This window comes from Symsagittifera roscoffensis, chromosome 8, assembly GCF_963678635.1.
Source record: "Symsagittifera roscoffensis chromosome 8, txSymRosc1.1, whole genome shotgun sequence".
NCBI classification, from domain to species: Eukaryota; Metazoa; Xenacoelomorpha; order Acoela; family Convolutidae; genus Symsagittifera; species Symsagittifera roscoffensis.
Window position 1 is genome coordinate 39,229,722 of NC_087069.1, and position 15,953 is coordinate 39,245,674.

At 34.4% G+C, this 15,953-nt stretch overlaps 1 protein-coding gene across 1 annotated transcript in view; it reads left to right on the forward strand.

The window, feature by feature from the left end:
* Positions 1-9,924, forward strand: part of LOC134852831 (uncharacterized) — a 38,074-nt gene extending 28,150 nt beyond the window's left edge. Inside the window, exon 8 of the mRNA XM_063868653.1 lies at positions 8,001-9,924. Coding sequence (XP_063724723.1) covers positions 8,001-8,167 — 167 coding nt within the window. The 3' untranslated portion in view covers positions 8,168-9,924. The remainder of the gene's footprint in view (positions 1-8,000) is intronic.
* Positions 9,925-15,953: the final 6,029 nt, after the last annotated feature.

The following is a 15,953-nucleotide window of genomic DNA, read 5'->3' on the forward strand; positions in this document are numbered from 1 at the left end:
CTTATGACACCAGAAGCACACGCTTACAAGAATTATCACTAATGAATACTACATATTTCGGTAATATCCACTATGATATTCATTTAGATATGAAACTAGATTATACAATTAGCCGAATTTTTCAAGAAATGTCACTCTCCGAATTAGAAACACTACACCAACTATGCGAATTAGAACGAACACAAATATTACAATCACTTGCACTAGCAGTATTAAAAATACCCTATGCAGGATACTTATTATCAGGAAATAGATCAAATTTTTTAGACTACGAAGGAAACATCTTATGGTTTTATACTTGTACCAAAAAAGTATCACCACTATACGTTTTTGAAGATAAACGATGTTATAAAAGAATCCCTATCTTTTATAAGAATAAAGTACATTTCGTGGATACACTTTCACGAAGAACCTATTTCTGGGATACCGCAGTCCCATGTGGATCAGAAAATAGCCACAATGTAGTACAACTAAACCCTGATGAAAATAAATATTATCTTCTCACTCCATATCCCACATTAATGCAATCACTCAAAAAATTTTCACCAGAAAGCATTCGCGCTATCGCTCGAAACCCAAATATAGACTTACAATCAATAGGAATCTATTCAAAATCAGATATTCAACATCACATTAGAACACAACAATTCCAAGAATTACTAACACAAATGGACACTATACAAAGACAATCAATTGACCAAAATCTACGCAAACTTGCAGAAACCGCAGGTTTTGCCGATATCTACACACAAGACTATAGCGGATATTTTAAAGACATTAAAGATTATATATATCTAAACGGCGAAAAATACCGTCCCCAAGATATATCACCAATCAACATTTTTAGCTTTGTTACACTCAAGAATGAAATCCTTGATTTTCTAGGATGGCCCTACTACATCTTAGAAAAATTGACTATTTTATACGCAATGTTTAACTTTATTGGATTTCTTTTTTCACTCTGAAAAGGAATCTACAATACATGTGCTATACACACACAAGTAAACAGACAAGCAAGCGTAGCACGCATACTCTTTGCAGGATTTTTTGGAATTTTTTCCACATCTATAAACAAAATTCTTTTAGACGCACAAATAAAAGAATATAACACAAAAATAGCAACACGACAAAATACATACGACGAAGAACATAACAATGTCGACACACAGCCAACGGCACCACAATTACCACCCCTACCAAATAACCATCCACTATCCCTAGTCCCACGAAATTTTCGAAATTTAGCCATCACACATAATCCAAATTTTCGACTCAATACATCGCAAAGTCCCGTCCAACATATAATAACACATCAATCACAAGATGATAATACTTATGAACAAATTATTGAACAGCCCCATACCACCGCTTTTCAATCTCAAAATAATAATTTTTTTAGCCCACGATGAGCCGCCAACTTGGATCACTACACCGATCAAATTCCCATCCAACCAATCTTACCTCTCCAATCCCAATCATACCACTTTTTGCTTTTCCGCCACCCGATTTTCCATCTAGCAATGTAACATCAGGCATGAATTCCGACACTAACTCACATATTTCAGTTTTATACTCCATCTCACAGCTAAATAACCCGAATATTGAAACCCCCGATGAATTTGCCGACTCAGAACCATCCCCATCCAATAATTTTCATAACCCTTCTAATTTTTCTCAACCTCCTTTTCAACCCATATTGTCCAATAACCCTGACCCAATCACTCCCACACCCTCTTATGCTTCCCAAGTTACCCCAACCTATTCCTCATACCATTCTGACCAATCATCTCATTCTCCAGACACCCCCCGAATCTCCCCAGAGCTAGATAATTTTATTACCCTCCAACAACAACCCTACCACCTTAACACCCCGACCATAAACCAAATCTCCTCCACTACAAATTCATCCAATCCCCCTACACCCTCTTCAAATTATACTGAATCATTAACACCATCATCCACATCCACTATATCCTCACTAAACACTAATAGAGCTTACCGCACTTTTAAAAGAAAATTCCCCAACCATCCTTTCCCAGCAAAACCAGGAACAGCCCGTGAATACATCAACCACCCCCAGCATACTAACACTAAAGAATTTTTAGCTATCACTTTACCCTCGTTTCCACAATACACCTTAAACACCCCTCACGACGCTAACGAAACACGCAACTTTGTAGATGAATACGTTTTAATGCCCACTCTCTCTTGGACCTCATACTATCATTTCACTAACCCTCTTTGCTTACCTTTATCCAACACTTCCATCGATATAGAACGAAACAAAGACATGCTATATCGACTAACTACACCACTAGCCGCTAGACAGTTTACTAACGTTGGATATAAAAAATCACTAAAAATACACACTGCACCTAGAGCTAATGAATATACACTAGAATACTACGATCACAACATCATCAGAGCTAACCAAGATCAATTCTTAGACGACGATCGCTTCGCTAATCCACAAATCACCGAGAAATTTTTCATCAAGACACCATATGTATTTACACTAAACATCTTCGACCGAAAGTTTGATCACATTATTTCAGAAGCACTAACAAACACACAAGCATACGAAAGTTTTAAAGAACGCTTCCAAATCTTTTCACTAACCTTTCATTTCCTTGCACCACACGAAAGAGATTTGCACTGCTCACATGATATTATGTTGCGCACTAAACAAACACATACATACAGTTACTATCGTTTCATCCAAAATCACTTTGACCTCCACACACCCTCTAGACAACCACACCATCGTTTTCAATTCATCAATTCAAAATACACTTCACCGTATTTCCTAAATTTCACATATTGTATTAAAGACACTAACCTCCATGGTATTCTTCGTAATTATGACCCCATAACCCAAATGTACATTTTCTGCCCCATCACCAAGACCTTCAACGCCGAAGAATCCCGACCCTTCCTTATCCCGCACGAGTTTGTACAGCCTATAGAAATCCCAATTTTAGAATTCATCCACAACACTAAATTTAACCACAAATTATATAACTTAATCCAAAACACACCTTATGAGTTTGCAGTTGGCACTGAAGAACTAACCACTATTAAGGCACTTCAATTGCTTTGGCCACTGCTTCAGACTAAAAATATCATCCGCATCTTAGCTAAACTACTAACAACTTCAGAACTAATTCACGACATCTTCCCCCACGGTTTTTTCCCCGACGACTAACAGGTAAGTATGAATTAAGTAAATATTACTAACTAATTAAAATATTAAAAACTCACCATTCTTTATCCATGTTTTCTCTAGATTTTTAGCCTTCATCCGACGATCACCTACAAAAACCACAAAAGACAAATAAAAATCGCAAATTTCATCAAACAGATTTCAAAATTTTATTAATCTCTTACACTTATAAAATTATAAATTTAATACCAATGCAGTAAATTCATTTCTAAAATTTTCCCCACAAGCAGTAAATCTAATTATAATGAAAATTTGTATCTTAAAATTCCCCCATAACTAGCAGTAAATTTCCAAATTCTATGCAGTAAATTAATAAAATGCAATTGCAATACTAACCTTTTGATATTTTCATTCATTCGCACAGAAATTCTATCCACACTCGCACAGCTCGCCCACGAAGAATTGTTTAAAATAATGAATTTCAGTTTCAAGTTTTCACACTCAATAACTCTAACATATAATAACATGTTTCAAACTTTCCTTTAACCCGGTTGGAAAGGAATCATATACTAAACAAAACTAACCAACGCAGCTTACTAAATACCACAAATCATAGAATAACAGCATGACTAAGAAAAGGAAACCAACGGTACCCAAACCGGATTAACCCAGTTTAAAACTGGATAATTTATTCTTTTGAAGACTATTATAAAGTCTAAGAAAGAAATAATAAAACACAAAAAAGTCGAAAGACAAACCCATACCACGAACAATTTGATTTTTGAAAAAAAGGACACAACCAACAAAACATAAGAAAAACCACAACAAACCCAACATAAAACGTTGTCACATAACAGGACCTCTCACAAAAACCGCATGAAATCATACTCCCACTCCTGGCCTAACCCACCAGGAAGGACGTCCTGAGCATGCTCTATAGCCGGCCTAACCCACCGTGCTACATCCACGCTTTGTGACCACACCTCTATTTTTAATAAGAGCTACTCAAGTGTGAGTAACTCTTCAAAATAACCGAACTAAAACAAAAAGCTTTTGTGAAAACAACTAACTAAAATCATTATTAAAAAATATTAAACTAATAAAAGTTGTATAAAATATAAAATCACATGATGCAATATATAGATCAGAATACAACACCAAGGACGAACATCAAAAGACAAGACGACCCCACTACACTCGAGAGAGAATGACCAACTACAATCGATATGCCGCTCACAACCACAACTCAAAGGATTTAGAGTACGACTTGACCTCGCAGAAAAGGACTTCATTGAACTAGACCAATGACCACCTCGATGTTCAAGTATACGTACAGATCCGAGTAACCAGGCATCCCCTCCACGCACAATCTCCACGCCATTCCCAAGCTAGATCAGACACAAAAGAAGTTCTCCACGAAGAACAGAAAAACCTGACATAGCCAACCATTCTGAAATCAGATTTGAGTTTGTTGCGAAGACTTAGTCGTTGTCACTAGAAGACACAACGTCTTATGTCTCTAACTCCAGCTTCCTGGAACTTCTTTAACAAAAAAGGAAACAGAAGAAATAAGATGTTCGCCAAACACCAACTTCCATCATCCATCCTTCGAATTGCAGAAGAACTATTCTAAAAAACTCTGTAAAACCCGGATGGGTGGAACCTGATCTAAACTATATTTTATGATTGGATAAATTAAATGTTTTACCAATGTAAAGTATTTAATATTAACCAATCATGATCCATCTAACTAACAACCCACTTATTTGTAAGTGCTGAAGTTACTTGCAACTTCAGCACCAGAGAGATTTGAATTTAACTTAGAAATTAGTTGGACTCTCCCGAGCACTTCAGCAGCCGCAATAAACCAGTATACCCTAGATCTATTGAGCCTAGCAGAGACTAGTTAAACAACCTGAGACTAGATAGTATAAGAGTAAGATTAGGATCGGTATTAGACTAAGAAGTTGCACGAATCTATCCGGCCGAAAATAAGATAGCGTGACGAGCAGACGGTGTACCCTATCCGAAATTACTCTATGAGTTATACATACCAGTCCTAACTCATCAAGCTCAGTTTATTTCCTTTGTTTAAAAGAAGGCAACCTACTCTTTCGATCAGCTAAAGTTCCTGGAGGTAACTAAAAATTTAATCGCTTTCTAATTTCAAATGTGAATTTAGTTTTTCAGATTTCGCAGTGGAATAGAAATTATCTATTGGTTCAGTTTTCTCACATTGGGTTAATTTTATTGTAAAAGTGTCGATCCTCCCTAGCCTTGTATTTGAAAAATACGCTCTCCAAAAAAGGCAATAAATAAAGGCAATAAATCTCCAAATGACCTTCGAATTTAGTCATCTAGTTTTATATTGTCTATTTGATTTGGATGATAGACAATAAATCGGTGTTCTTATCTCGTCTTAGGCTATCAACTGTATTTGGGTAACCCCTCTCCACTCAGTCTGCAAATTTTTTGACGGCTGGTCATATTTATTGCCTTTTTTTGCACATGGGTTGTACCACCGTTTCCAATGTGTAAACTCGTGTCAGGTTTGTATTCGGTTTAAATGTGATCCTTCTGTTTTAACATTCTTTTTTGCATTTGAATTAGGTTTTTTGCTCATGAATATGCTTTGGGTTGTTCATCAATCCTTCTACCGCCTTACGTATGTTCCCAAAGTTTATGGATGTCTGGTTTGATTCGAGTGCTGCTGTCTTGTTTTTGCTTCTGCAAACTTTCTCTCGTAATTCTCTCTTGTAATTTGCAAAAATACTTTTCACTAAAATTTGATTTTTCGCGGTAAGACTTTTGATTTTTTTCCAAGTTTACTTCCTTTCCTTTGTTGAAAGTAAGGCACACTCCAGAATCGAACAGCAATTGCGCAAAGGTCACAAAAATAAAAATGTGACCAACCTTTAGTTTCGAAAGTGGATTTTAATTTCCAGATTTCCCAATGGAATAAAAAATCTACCTATGATATTTTATCAAAAAAGTGTGTAACATAAATTGTTATTGAGTTTCAAAGAACTTCAAAGCTAAAATATTTTTTTTTAGAATCGATGATTGTAGTTCGGACTCTTATATTGGTCGCGATGTAATTTGTTTTTGTTTATTTTTGCACGAAAATTTTTTGTGCTTAAATTGGTTTTTTCGCGATTTGACTTTGATTTCTTTTTAAGTTCAGTTCATCTCCTTTGTTAAAAGGAAGGCAAACTCCAATATCGAACAGCAAAAGTGTAAAGGTCACAAAAATGGTGATTGAATTTTAGCTTCGAAAATGGAATTCAATAATTAAATTTCCCAGCGAAATAAAAATTTTACCAATTGATCCAGTTTTCTCAAATTGGGTTATTCTTATCAAAAAAGTGTATATCATAAATTTTAGTACTTCCAAAAGTTTTTAGGCCATCTACGCTTTTTCTTGGAAGTTCTAGAAATTATTTTTTCTGTTTTCTTGCGTTCATGGCTTTTTTCCAACTGTCTGTTGGCTATGTTTTTATTTGAAATTCGATAGTTGGTTATGTTTTGGTTTTTCCAGTTCTTCCATCCATCTCAGTACTGCGATCTTCGTTTGTCTTGTGTCGGGCTTCCTCATAGCATGCCAAGTGCGTTCAAGTACTCTTTTTCTTATCGTTAAATACTCTATCGTTAAGTGCGTTAAGTACTCTTTTAGCTCGCCTTTCTGTGGGCTGAGGGGTTGTTACTCCATACTTGGCAGCAAAAATTATCAATCCAGTACTAGTGACACTATGTATCACTTTCGTTATCAAGTGATCTGCAGCTTTTTTTCGGCCGATGCAGTTCCATAAATGGCGAATATCAGACGCTCGTTTTTAGAGTTTATTTTTTTAATTCGGGTTATTGCTCCTCCCAAACTCGTTCATTGTGGCTTTTTTTCCCAGTACCGTGCTCTATTTATTCTTGGCTACCCAGCATGGTCGTGTCATCTGCGAAAGATGTATGTATGTGACCTTTTGCTGCCTGGCAGCCAGCTCCATCTGATACCTATCTCATTTGGCTCTTTTATTCGGCGTTGTCCTGCTAGCCTTATGGTGGAAGATGTTGAATGAGCATTGAGCATCGGGGGGTAGAAAATCCTTTGCGAAGTCTTCACTCGGGTAGCCAATCAGCGCTATTTAGTTACCACTCCTCGCCAATGCTGTTTATTACGCGAGATTGGTAGTTCTCAGTATAGAATTAGCCTTGTTTGAAGAAATTTCCCACCCTGAACGACAGGTTTTCGTTTTTATTGGGGATTTGTGGGGTGGGGAAGGCGGATGAGGGTAGTATGAACAGCTGAGATCCATCATCATTTTTTTGCATATTTGAATATGATGGTAGACATATATCGGTGTGAGGGAAATATCGTGACTCGGGTATTCTAACTAAGGTTTCTATGTAAACTATTAGGCATGTCTAATGAGATCATTCGGCAAATTGCGCATATAGCCTTAATCAACCTTGAATCCAAAGGGAAATAAATTTACTCCGTATTCAATCATTAAGCAGCATTTGGCGCCAAACTTGGGAAATTTAGTGAGATTTGTCATTAAGCTGCTGAAGTTGAACTTGCTGCAAAAAAAATTGATAGTATTACTCAAAAATTTTTTCAAACAGTTTGACCGAAGATTAATAATTTGTTAAGTGAAATTATTCTGCTGTTTTTCTGTCGACCTCTAAATTTCAACGTTTAATTATGTGATTTAGTGTGGCGATAGTTCACTTGGTTCATTAACGGGAAGATGGTCGGCCATGAATTCTTTTACAGCCAATATATAGGTTCCGGTTTCAAGCAACAATTGACGCAGTAATTGATTGGGCTTTCCTTCCTTTTCAGCGATGATCGCGGGTGCACTTGCAGGACTCCTCTGCACAATACTGTGCACAATATTCGTAGTCTACAGGATGAGGAAGAAGGATGAGGGCTCTTATGCTCTAGACGAGCCCAAGAAGTACAAACACGAGTACTACATTGCCAGTGCTACTAAAGAATTCTTCGCCTAATGTCTATTCACTTCACTACACCACATAAATGTCCCCAACCTGAAACTTTTCTATCTTAACTGCAAATGAACCCCAAACTAATATCCCTTACTTTACGCCAAATTGGACGGACTCAGAATCGAATCAGGAGTCGATACAAACCACAGCTGATCGTAAAGATTGTTCAATTTTCCACCAATCGACAGAATGAAATTGGCAGTTAAACTGCAGTTGAAAGTTTTGGCTGATATTCGTCAGTGTTTAGTTGGATGCAGAATTTGATTGCGGCTTTGTATATTGTGGTTGCGGGAATGGAAACAACGTTTCGTGTCAACTTTTGGTCCGATTTGATCTGATCTGAATTGTTCCTCCAAAAGTTTATCCTTTCCTAGATTCTGGTATTGACCTTATTTTTTCATTTTGTTTGTTACCCCAAAAAATAAATGATACGTGCAACGTGAAAAATGCAGAATAAAGTAGTGTTTCGATTAGATTTGCTGTAAATTTATACGAATAATATTTCATCATGATTGATAGTTATAGTAGCTGATTCTCAGTAGATTGTATTAATCGCTGCTTATGAAAAATTATTTCGAGATCTTGATTTTTCAAAGTCATGGAAAGGTGTTGGATTTCGTAAATACTTTCTCATTAAATGTGCTAAAAAATTCTAAAATTGTCACGTGATTATTTCATTGCTAGGTTACTGCAGTTGTTTGTCTCGAAATTGGTCAAACAACGAACACTTTATTATTAACTGGTAATTAATTAATAATAACTCAGTTGCGTTTCCCTCCCACCAAATGTTGACGAAATGACTTCTAACCAACAGCGTGCTAAATCTTAAAAGTACTTTTTGTATAAAAAAAAAATTCGAATTACGTCCAATCTGATCAATTTTTGCTCACACATTTAATTTTTCCACTAGATTTGTTGATTTGTTTTCATGTCAATTTTAAGTTTTATTACTCATCCGGTAATCCATCTGAGCTCACATGTATATTAAGGTCATCCAAATACGTCGATTTTTTTTGTTTAAATCTAAAAATTTGAACCACTCCATTTCAACTACAACACTTTTTCTTTCAGCAAAGTATAAAGCTAAAATCGTCAATGATTGCTAGCTATAGCTGGAATTTGATGCGAATTGAAAAACAAAGTCAATTTATTTATTTTTTTTTGAAATCCAAAAAAAATCAATTTAGAATATCGACAAGAAACTCGACAAAGTTTTGAAGATTTCATAGAAAAAGCTTCATTTTAGCAAAAGCACATTGTTTTCTATCTTTCTATTCTCTTTGCAGTAACAGCTAAATTATTAAATCAAAGTTTTCAGAGTTGATAATTGAGTTTCAATGAAATTTATCAAAATATTCTGAAAACTGGAAATGATGCTGGTGAATTTGTAGTTTTGTAGTGTTGTTATACATTTTAGTTGAAAATGCCATATAATTAATCTTCCTTTTCAGTCATTTAGACTCGCACAAGGGACTTCGGTGCACTTTTTCAATAACTCACAAAGCGCAGTAAGTTTCAACAAAATTCACGAGTGGAAAATACTGTTCATAGCCAAATCGACGAAAATGAAACAATAAGTAACAAGTAGCTATTTTATTTTTTATCTAGAAGTAGTGAAAGTTTCCAGTTTAGTCGATCTGGCACAAGATTGTTTGATTGGATTAGCTGTGTGATTTGCCAAAAATTGGAATGTTGTAAATCCCTTAACACAAGTAGAAAAGGATCTTCTTCAAAGTAGAAATTACAGTTTTCAGCTACAATTTTTTTTCATTAAAAACATAGGAAAGGTTTGTTAGTTTTAGCGAAACAAATTTCAATTTATGATTTGTTTAGAAATCTGAGACTGTAATTGTAAAAAATTATTGTGAGAATTATTCAGTAAAATCTTGGAAGCATAAAAAAGTGCAAGTAAAAAGATCCAAGAGCGAATTTTTTGTTCTAATTAAAGTTCGCATCAATCGAATCACAATATGATTCAAATAAAGGTAAGTCAGATATGCCTGATATAAATAATTCTTCTAATCAAGTGCTTAAAAACGGATAAATCCATCACCGGAGTTTGTTCACAATATAAATTAATTTGACTTCTAAATGAACTAAAGACAATTCAAAATTATTCGTCAACCATCTTGACCGAGTTGAAAATCAGTTATACGGATCTTGCAAAATCAGAAAATGCCCAAAACGCTGGATTGTATCTAATGGACTGTAACAGATTTCGTCCCATGACAGATCTCGTCCCATTTTAATTTCAACAGATTTCGTCCCATTTCAAAGCGTACACAGATTTCATCCCACAAATTTGGATGTGAGATGATAGGAAGTTGGATATGGGACGAAATCTGTTAATTAAATAAATAGGGTGATATCTGTAGTAGGACGAAATTGTGCCAATCATCTGATGAGCTAGTAGATGATGAAAAAAACTAGTAATCTTTTTTTTTGGAGCGAGAAAGAAAACTTCCTTCAGACGCAAACATGCAGCCAAGTCAAAATTATAGAAAATTGGTTCCTACAATTTTACGTCCTACGATTCAAGTGATATATAATTCCAAAGTTTTTTTCGATAATTCAATCACAGTTTTATTTGTTTAATTGTAGAATATTTAAAGAGAGAATTTGTGATTTGTCACGCAATATAAATACCTTTATTTAGATTGCGTATCTAAAATTTTTGTTGTCTTTCGACCTTTTGCAATTTTTTTACAGTTGCAAAGCGAATTGTTATAGTACGAACTTCCTTTTTCCAAGTTAAGTCGCAAATATTGTTGCGACTAAGTCGCAAACATTATTGCGACTTAATGCAACAATATTTGCGACATCAAATTGGCAATCACGACTTTATCGAAACAACCTGATTGGTCATTTGTTGCACCTTTACAGCTTATTGATAAGATGTGCTTTGACATTCGAAGAGTAATAAGTTTACACAGTTGATGCATTTTTAATTCAAAAGTGAACTGAAGAAAGCTATTTGTTTCAAACAACTTATTAATAATAAAATCTTGATTTCAGAAATTTTTTGAACTCAATATATCTGGCATTTTTTTAAAATGCGTAATTTATACATAATGTGGCTTTATGATTTGCGATTTATTACAATTTTACATCTTTTTGTATTTTTGGTACTAATTTTGCTGCATCGAATTTGCAATTGATTAGCATATGTATCTGCGTTATTGGTGGCTAAGTTTTGAGCATCCGAATTTTGAGCATCCGTTGCTGAATGGTTAGTGCGTGACACTCAAACTTGCTAGGTCGCAGATTTTTGCTGTTTCGAGTTTTTACTAAGCCCAGAGTTTTTTCAAATTGGAGTCCTTTTTTCTAGTTTTTCGTATGTCACTTGATAGAGCTGCTTTTCAGTCGTGTTCTTGCAAGTGCTTGCGAAACGCAGCTTTGCCTCTGTGTAAAATTATGTGTGGATATTAAAAACTATATTTCTATTCAAAAATCCGCATTTTTAGCGTTGTTATTTTGTTTCAGTTTTTGGTGACTAATAAGCACGATAATTTTCATAAAATAAGGGACCTATTTAGGATATAAACGAATTTTAAGATTCAACGAACGGACCTCAGACTCTTAGATACGTCGAGGTGTATAAGAGTAATGATCGTAGATCGTGCTGATTTTCTAGTTTTTTTTTTCAGGAAAATCTTGAAATTTGTTCACGCTCAAATTTGATTTTTCGCGGTTTGACTTGGTTTTTTTTTAAAGAATAGTGCATTTCTATTTTTAAAAGAAAGGCAAAGTCATCTATCGAACAGCAAAATTGTAAAGGTCACTAAAATCGTGATCGACTTCTAATTTTGAAAATAGAAATTAATGTCAAATTTCCCAGCCAAATAAAAGTTTTACCTATTTATCCAGGTTTCTCAAATTTGATTAATTTTATCAAAAAAGTGTCAATCATAAAATAGTCATGAATTTCAAAAAGCTTTAAGGTAGTCTCTTTTTTCTATGGAATTCATCAATTGAAGTTTTTTGAAAAACAAGTCGGTTTTTTTTCTGTTTCCTTGCGTTCATTACTATTTTCCAATTGCCAGTTGGCAGTTTTTTTTTTTCAGGAGAAGTCTGAAGATTTGTTCCGGCTCAATTCTTCTTTTTTTGCTGTTCGATTTTTTATGTATAGTTCGTTTCCTTATGTGTACTTCGTTCGCTCCGCTTTGTTGAACGTGATTTTCACGCCGGATATCGTAAGCTAGGTACTAAAACGGCAAAATTTGTTTTTTTAAAAGATTTTTTCAAGCTTGTTTATATCGGGACAATCTGTACTACTTGCTCAGATAATCAATAATCTTGATCACTGTTTGAGAACCGTGATTCAGTCAATCATTATTTTTTAATTTGCGAGAAATTTTCTAAAAGTCTTTTTGTCATTTTCTTGGAACATTATGTCAAATAACCATTTTGTTTCTCTGTTGTTGCGTTTTTCGTTAACCTTTGGATGAGCAAATTTAAATACTAAGGGATTATGATAGGGAATATTATAATTCGAATTTAACTACCAGTTCAAATTTTTTTCTTTTGTAGTTTTTCCGGTAAATACTGTATAAAGAACTCAAGCATTGCATGTATTATTTTTGAATCAAGATTTGATTTGCTTTGGGTTTCGTGATTGTCTTTTTAAGCACTTTCGTTTAGTTTGCGAATCGTGTATATCAGATTACAAAAATTCTAATTAGCTATTTGGTTTCTATGTGAGAGATTGATGCAAATATTTCGCAAAAGTATTTTTGCCAAATGTTTTTGATTGATTGTCAGCTTATTGGGTGTCAGCTGTAATTCTGTGGGTTGGATCAACTAGTTTTTTATTTCCTGTTTTTTGTTTACAATTTTTGCCGAACCTTATTTTGAAATTGATTTTTCCGGGAAAAATAGAATTGAATGACTTTTGTTAGTCTGCTCAAGTTTTATCGGATCAGTTTCCACATTCGGGAATTTTCTTGTGTTGTCAGCATTTTTCATCGTAGATGCAAGTATTTTGATTCCTGTAATTTGTTAAGTGAATGGCCCTGAACAATGTTTTCCTTGTTCTTCTTGTTTTTTTTTCCCGCTTATTAGCTTTTTTGGCTTAACTGGTTTCGGCTATGTTTTATCGGCGTTGCTACCTTATTCTTAGTGTCGCTTGAGAGCAATTGAAGGTTTATAGAAGTGCATGTAATTGAGTGCTAAGTCTTTTATCAATTTGTTTTTTTTTGACTAAAACGGTTTTGGGTTTTTTGTTCCGACCTTTTGAAAAATGGGGCGGAACTTTGTATTCGGGTGTTTTAGTTTTTTTTTCTTTTTGTTTTCCACGCAAAATCAGCAAGTACCAAAAACTTATCATATTGGATCGAATGATATATCATATTAAAGCTTTTTCAACCGTGATTCGAACGACATAAAAAAAATTTTCAGTGTCGAGAAAAACCGGTTTGAAATTTTTGGTTTAATTTTGCACTAATATGGTGTGAGCGTTTACGCTTACAATAGCTTCCGAAAAATTCCTCAACACATTTATCAAATTTTTTGCAGAAATTTTTTGAAGCCATTGTGAGTCTAAACGCTCACACCATATTAGTTCGAAATTAGACCAAGAATCAAAATGTTGAATTTTTTAAATTTTAAAAATGTTTTGATGTCTCAAGAAAAATTTTTATTTAATTTTTTTTTTGGTTTTTCTAGTCAATTTTCTTCAAAAACTCTATTCCGACTGGCCTTTTTTGTTATTATTTTTTGACTTTTTTCCGTTCAGAATTTTTTATCAGACCATGCAGAAAAAATGATTCTAATTTGAAGAAAAAAAAGTTTTTTAAAATACTTTTCTAAGACTGTGGTCGGAACATTCTGTGCTACTTGCACAGTAGCCGGCTATCCTTGTTTAAATTATTGATTTGTCGATTCATTTGCTTGTAATCATAGTTATGCATTTTGCATTGCTAGTGGCGCGAAGCTCCGCTTAACATCTGTGTTAATTTTTATCTTTCTTTTTCCATGTTTTGTTTGACTGGGCCTTGAAAGCGCTTTGTATTTTCGTGTTTTTTGCCAATCCAGATTTCGCAAAAACTTTTCTTACAGTGTTGAGAAAGAGTTTTAACGGAATGCGAAATCAGTTATTTGCGTATGTTTTGTTTTGGTCGAAAAAGAAAAGATTGGCGCTCAGCAAAACTGCTCAGTTTCAGAACTTGTATGCTGTTATAATTCTAATTCTATTTGCCAATGTAAAAACTTGCGTTTTATCTACTTTGATGGCAGCTGGCTTTGAGAAAACAATTAGGTGTAATGGCTGATGAACTAACTAGTGATACAAACTGCTGGATGTGAATTTACACGAATTTATACGATCAAAATTTTATGATGAAACGGTTTGAAAATAAAGTGTTTGGAATTGAAAATCTCGTTTTGTTCACTGACGAACCGTCTCGTTTGATGTGTTTCTCAACTTTTTGTTGAATTGATTTGGTTCCTCTGCGCTCAATGTGTCGGAGTCTTAGTCTCAGAAGCAAACATTTTTCAGAACTGTTTTTTTTTTCAACTCGGCCATCTTGTGCGTAAAATTGTTTAAAATCGAAAAAAATGAAACCCATTTTTTCCGCTGTCTACACATTCGGATCTGGAGTTCCTTGCTTCCTATAGAAACAAATTGAATTGCCTTCAAAATATGGACTACTTCTGAGAGCTAGATATTTATTAATTAATCATAGTATATCGGTTTTCTCAAGCCCAGCTTGTATTGCGATGCAATTTTTTCCTTTAAATGTTGAAACATGACTGCTTGTATCAAGGCTGAACCCGGAGTGTTACGGCTGTCCTTTAATGCTGACGAAAAGTTATTTGATCGGATAGTTTATTATAAAAGGTTGACTAAAATGATTTTTTTCTATCACCCACGAGCTATGGGAAAGTTCAAAGTAAGTAATGTTTTTTTTGACCGGGTAACGTAATAATAACAGCAAATTACCATTGCTCACTTTATTTTATAATAATACCGTTGGCATTTTCACTCACGCTGTAATAGGATAAATTGTATGGCCCATTAATTTTTTCAATTTGAGTTAAAGTAGGCAACGTAACCCCCAATTCCAAACCACTAGCTTTGTAAAAAAAGACAACAGGTGAAAATAGCTTGTTTTGTACATTATTTAGTCAGCTTGCAAACTATTTGCCTTACCGTAGCACCTTCAAAGAACGCTGTTTTTTTTCTGTTAAGCCACGTTCTCATAATTTTTGGACTCTCCTTTGCTTTTTGTTCCGATTTTTCAAGAAAGTGACCAAATATTTATACTCGGGATTTTTTTTCAAATATCGAAACTAAAAGTCGGCTTTTTAGCTAGGTAACTTTGACAGAATTGTTTTGTGCCATCTGAGAGGCATGGATGTACCGAGTTAAAGAGCTCAAATTATTTAACTGCGAACTTTTTTGTCAAGTTATGGTTGTTTGAAAATTGTCAGTTCGGGATAATAAACGTTTCAAGCATCAGCGGCGAAATAAATCAATCTTAATAATAGCATTTTTTCTTTAAATCGATCTTAAAAATAGCATAAAATGCATAAAAATATCATTTTGTACTTTTCATCCAAAATCTGTACTCAACGTCAAAAAAAATCGTATTGTTTCCAACGTAAATTCACAAAACCTACTTAAAAATTCACCAAAATCTTAGCCAAAATTTTCTGGTCGACTTTAGAAGACTGCTAGAGCGTTCATGGCTTCACTTTGATACAATTTTTCTTGTTTTTCCGACTTTCGAAGATGGAATATTTGTGTTTTTCCCATTTGCCAAATTGGGGACATTTAACGCGCGATGTG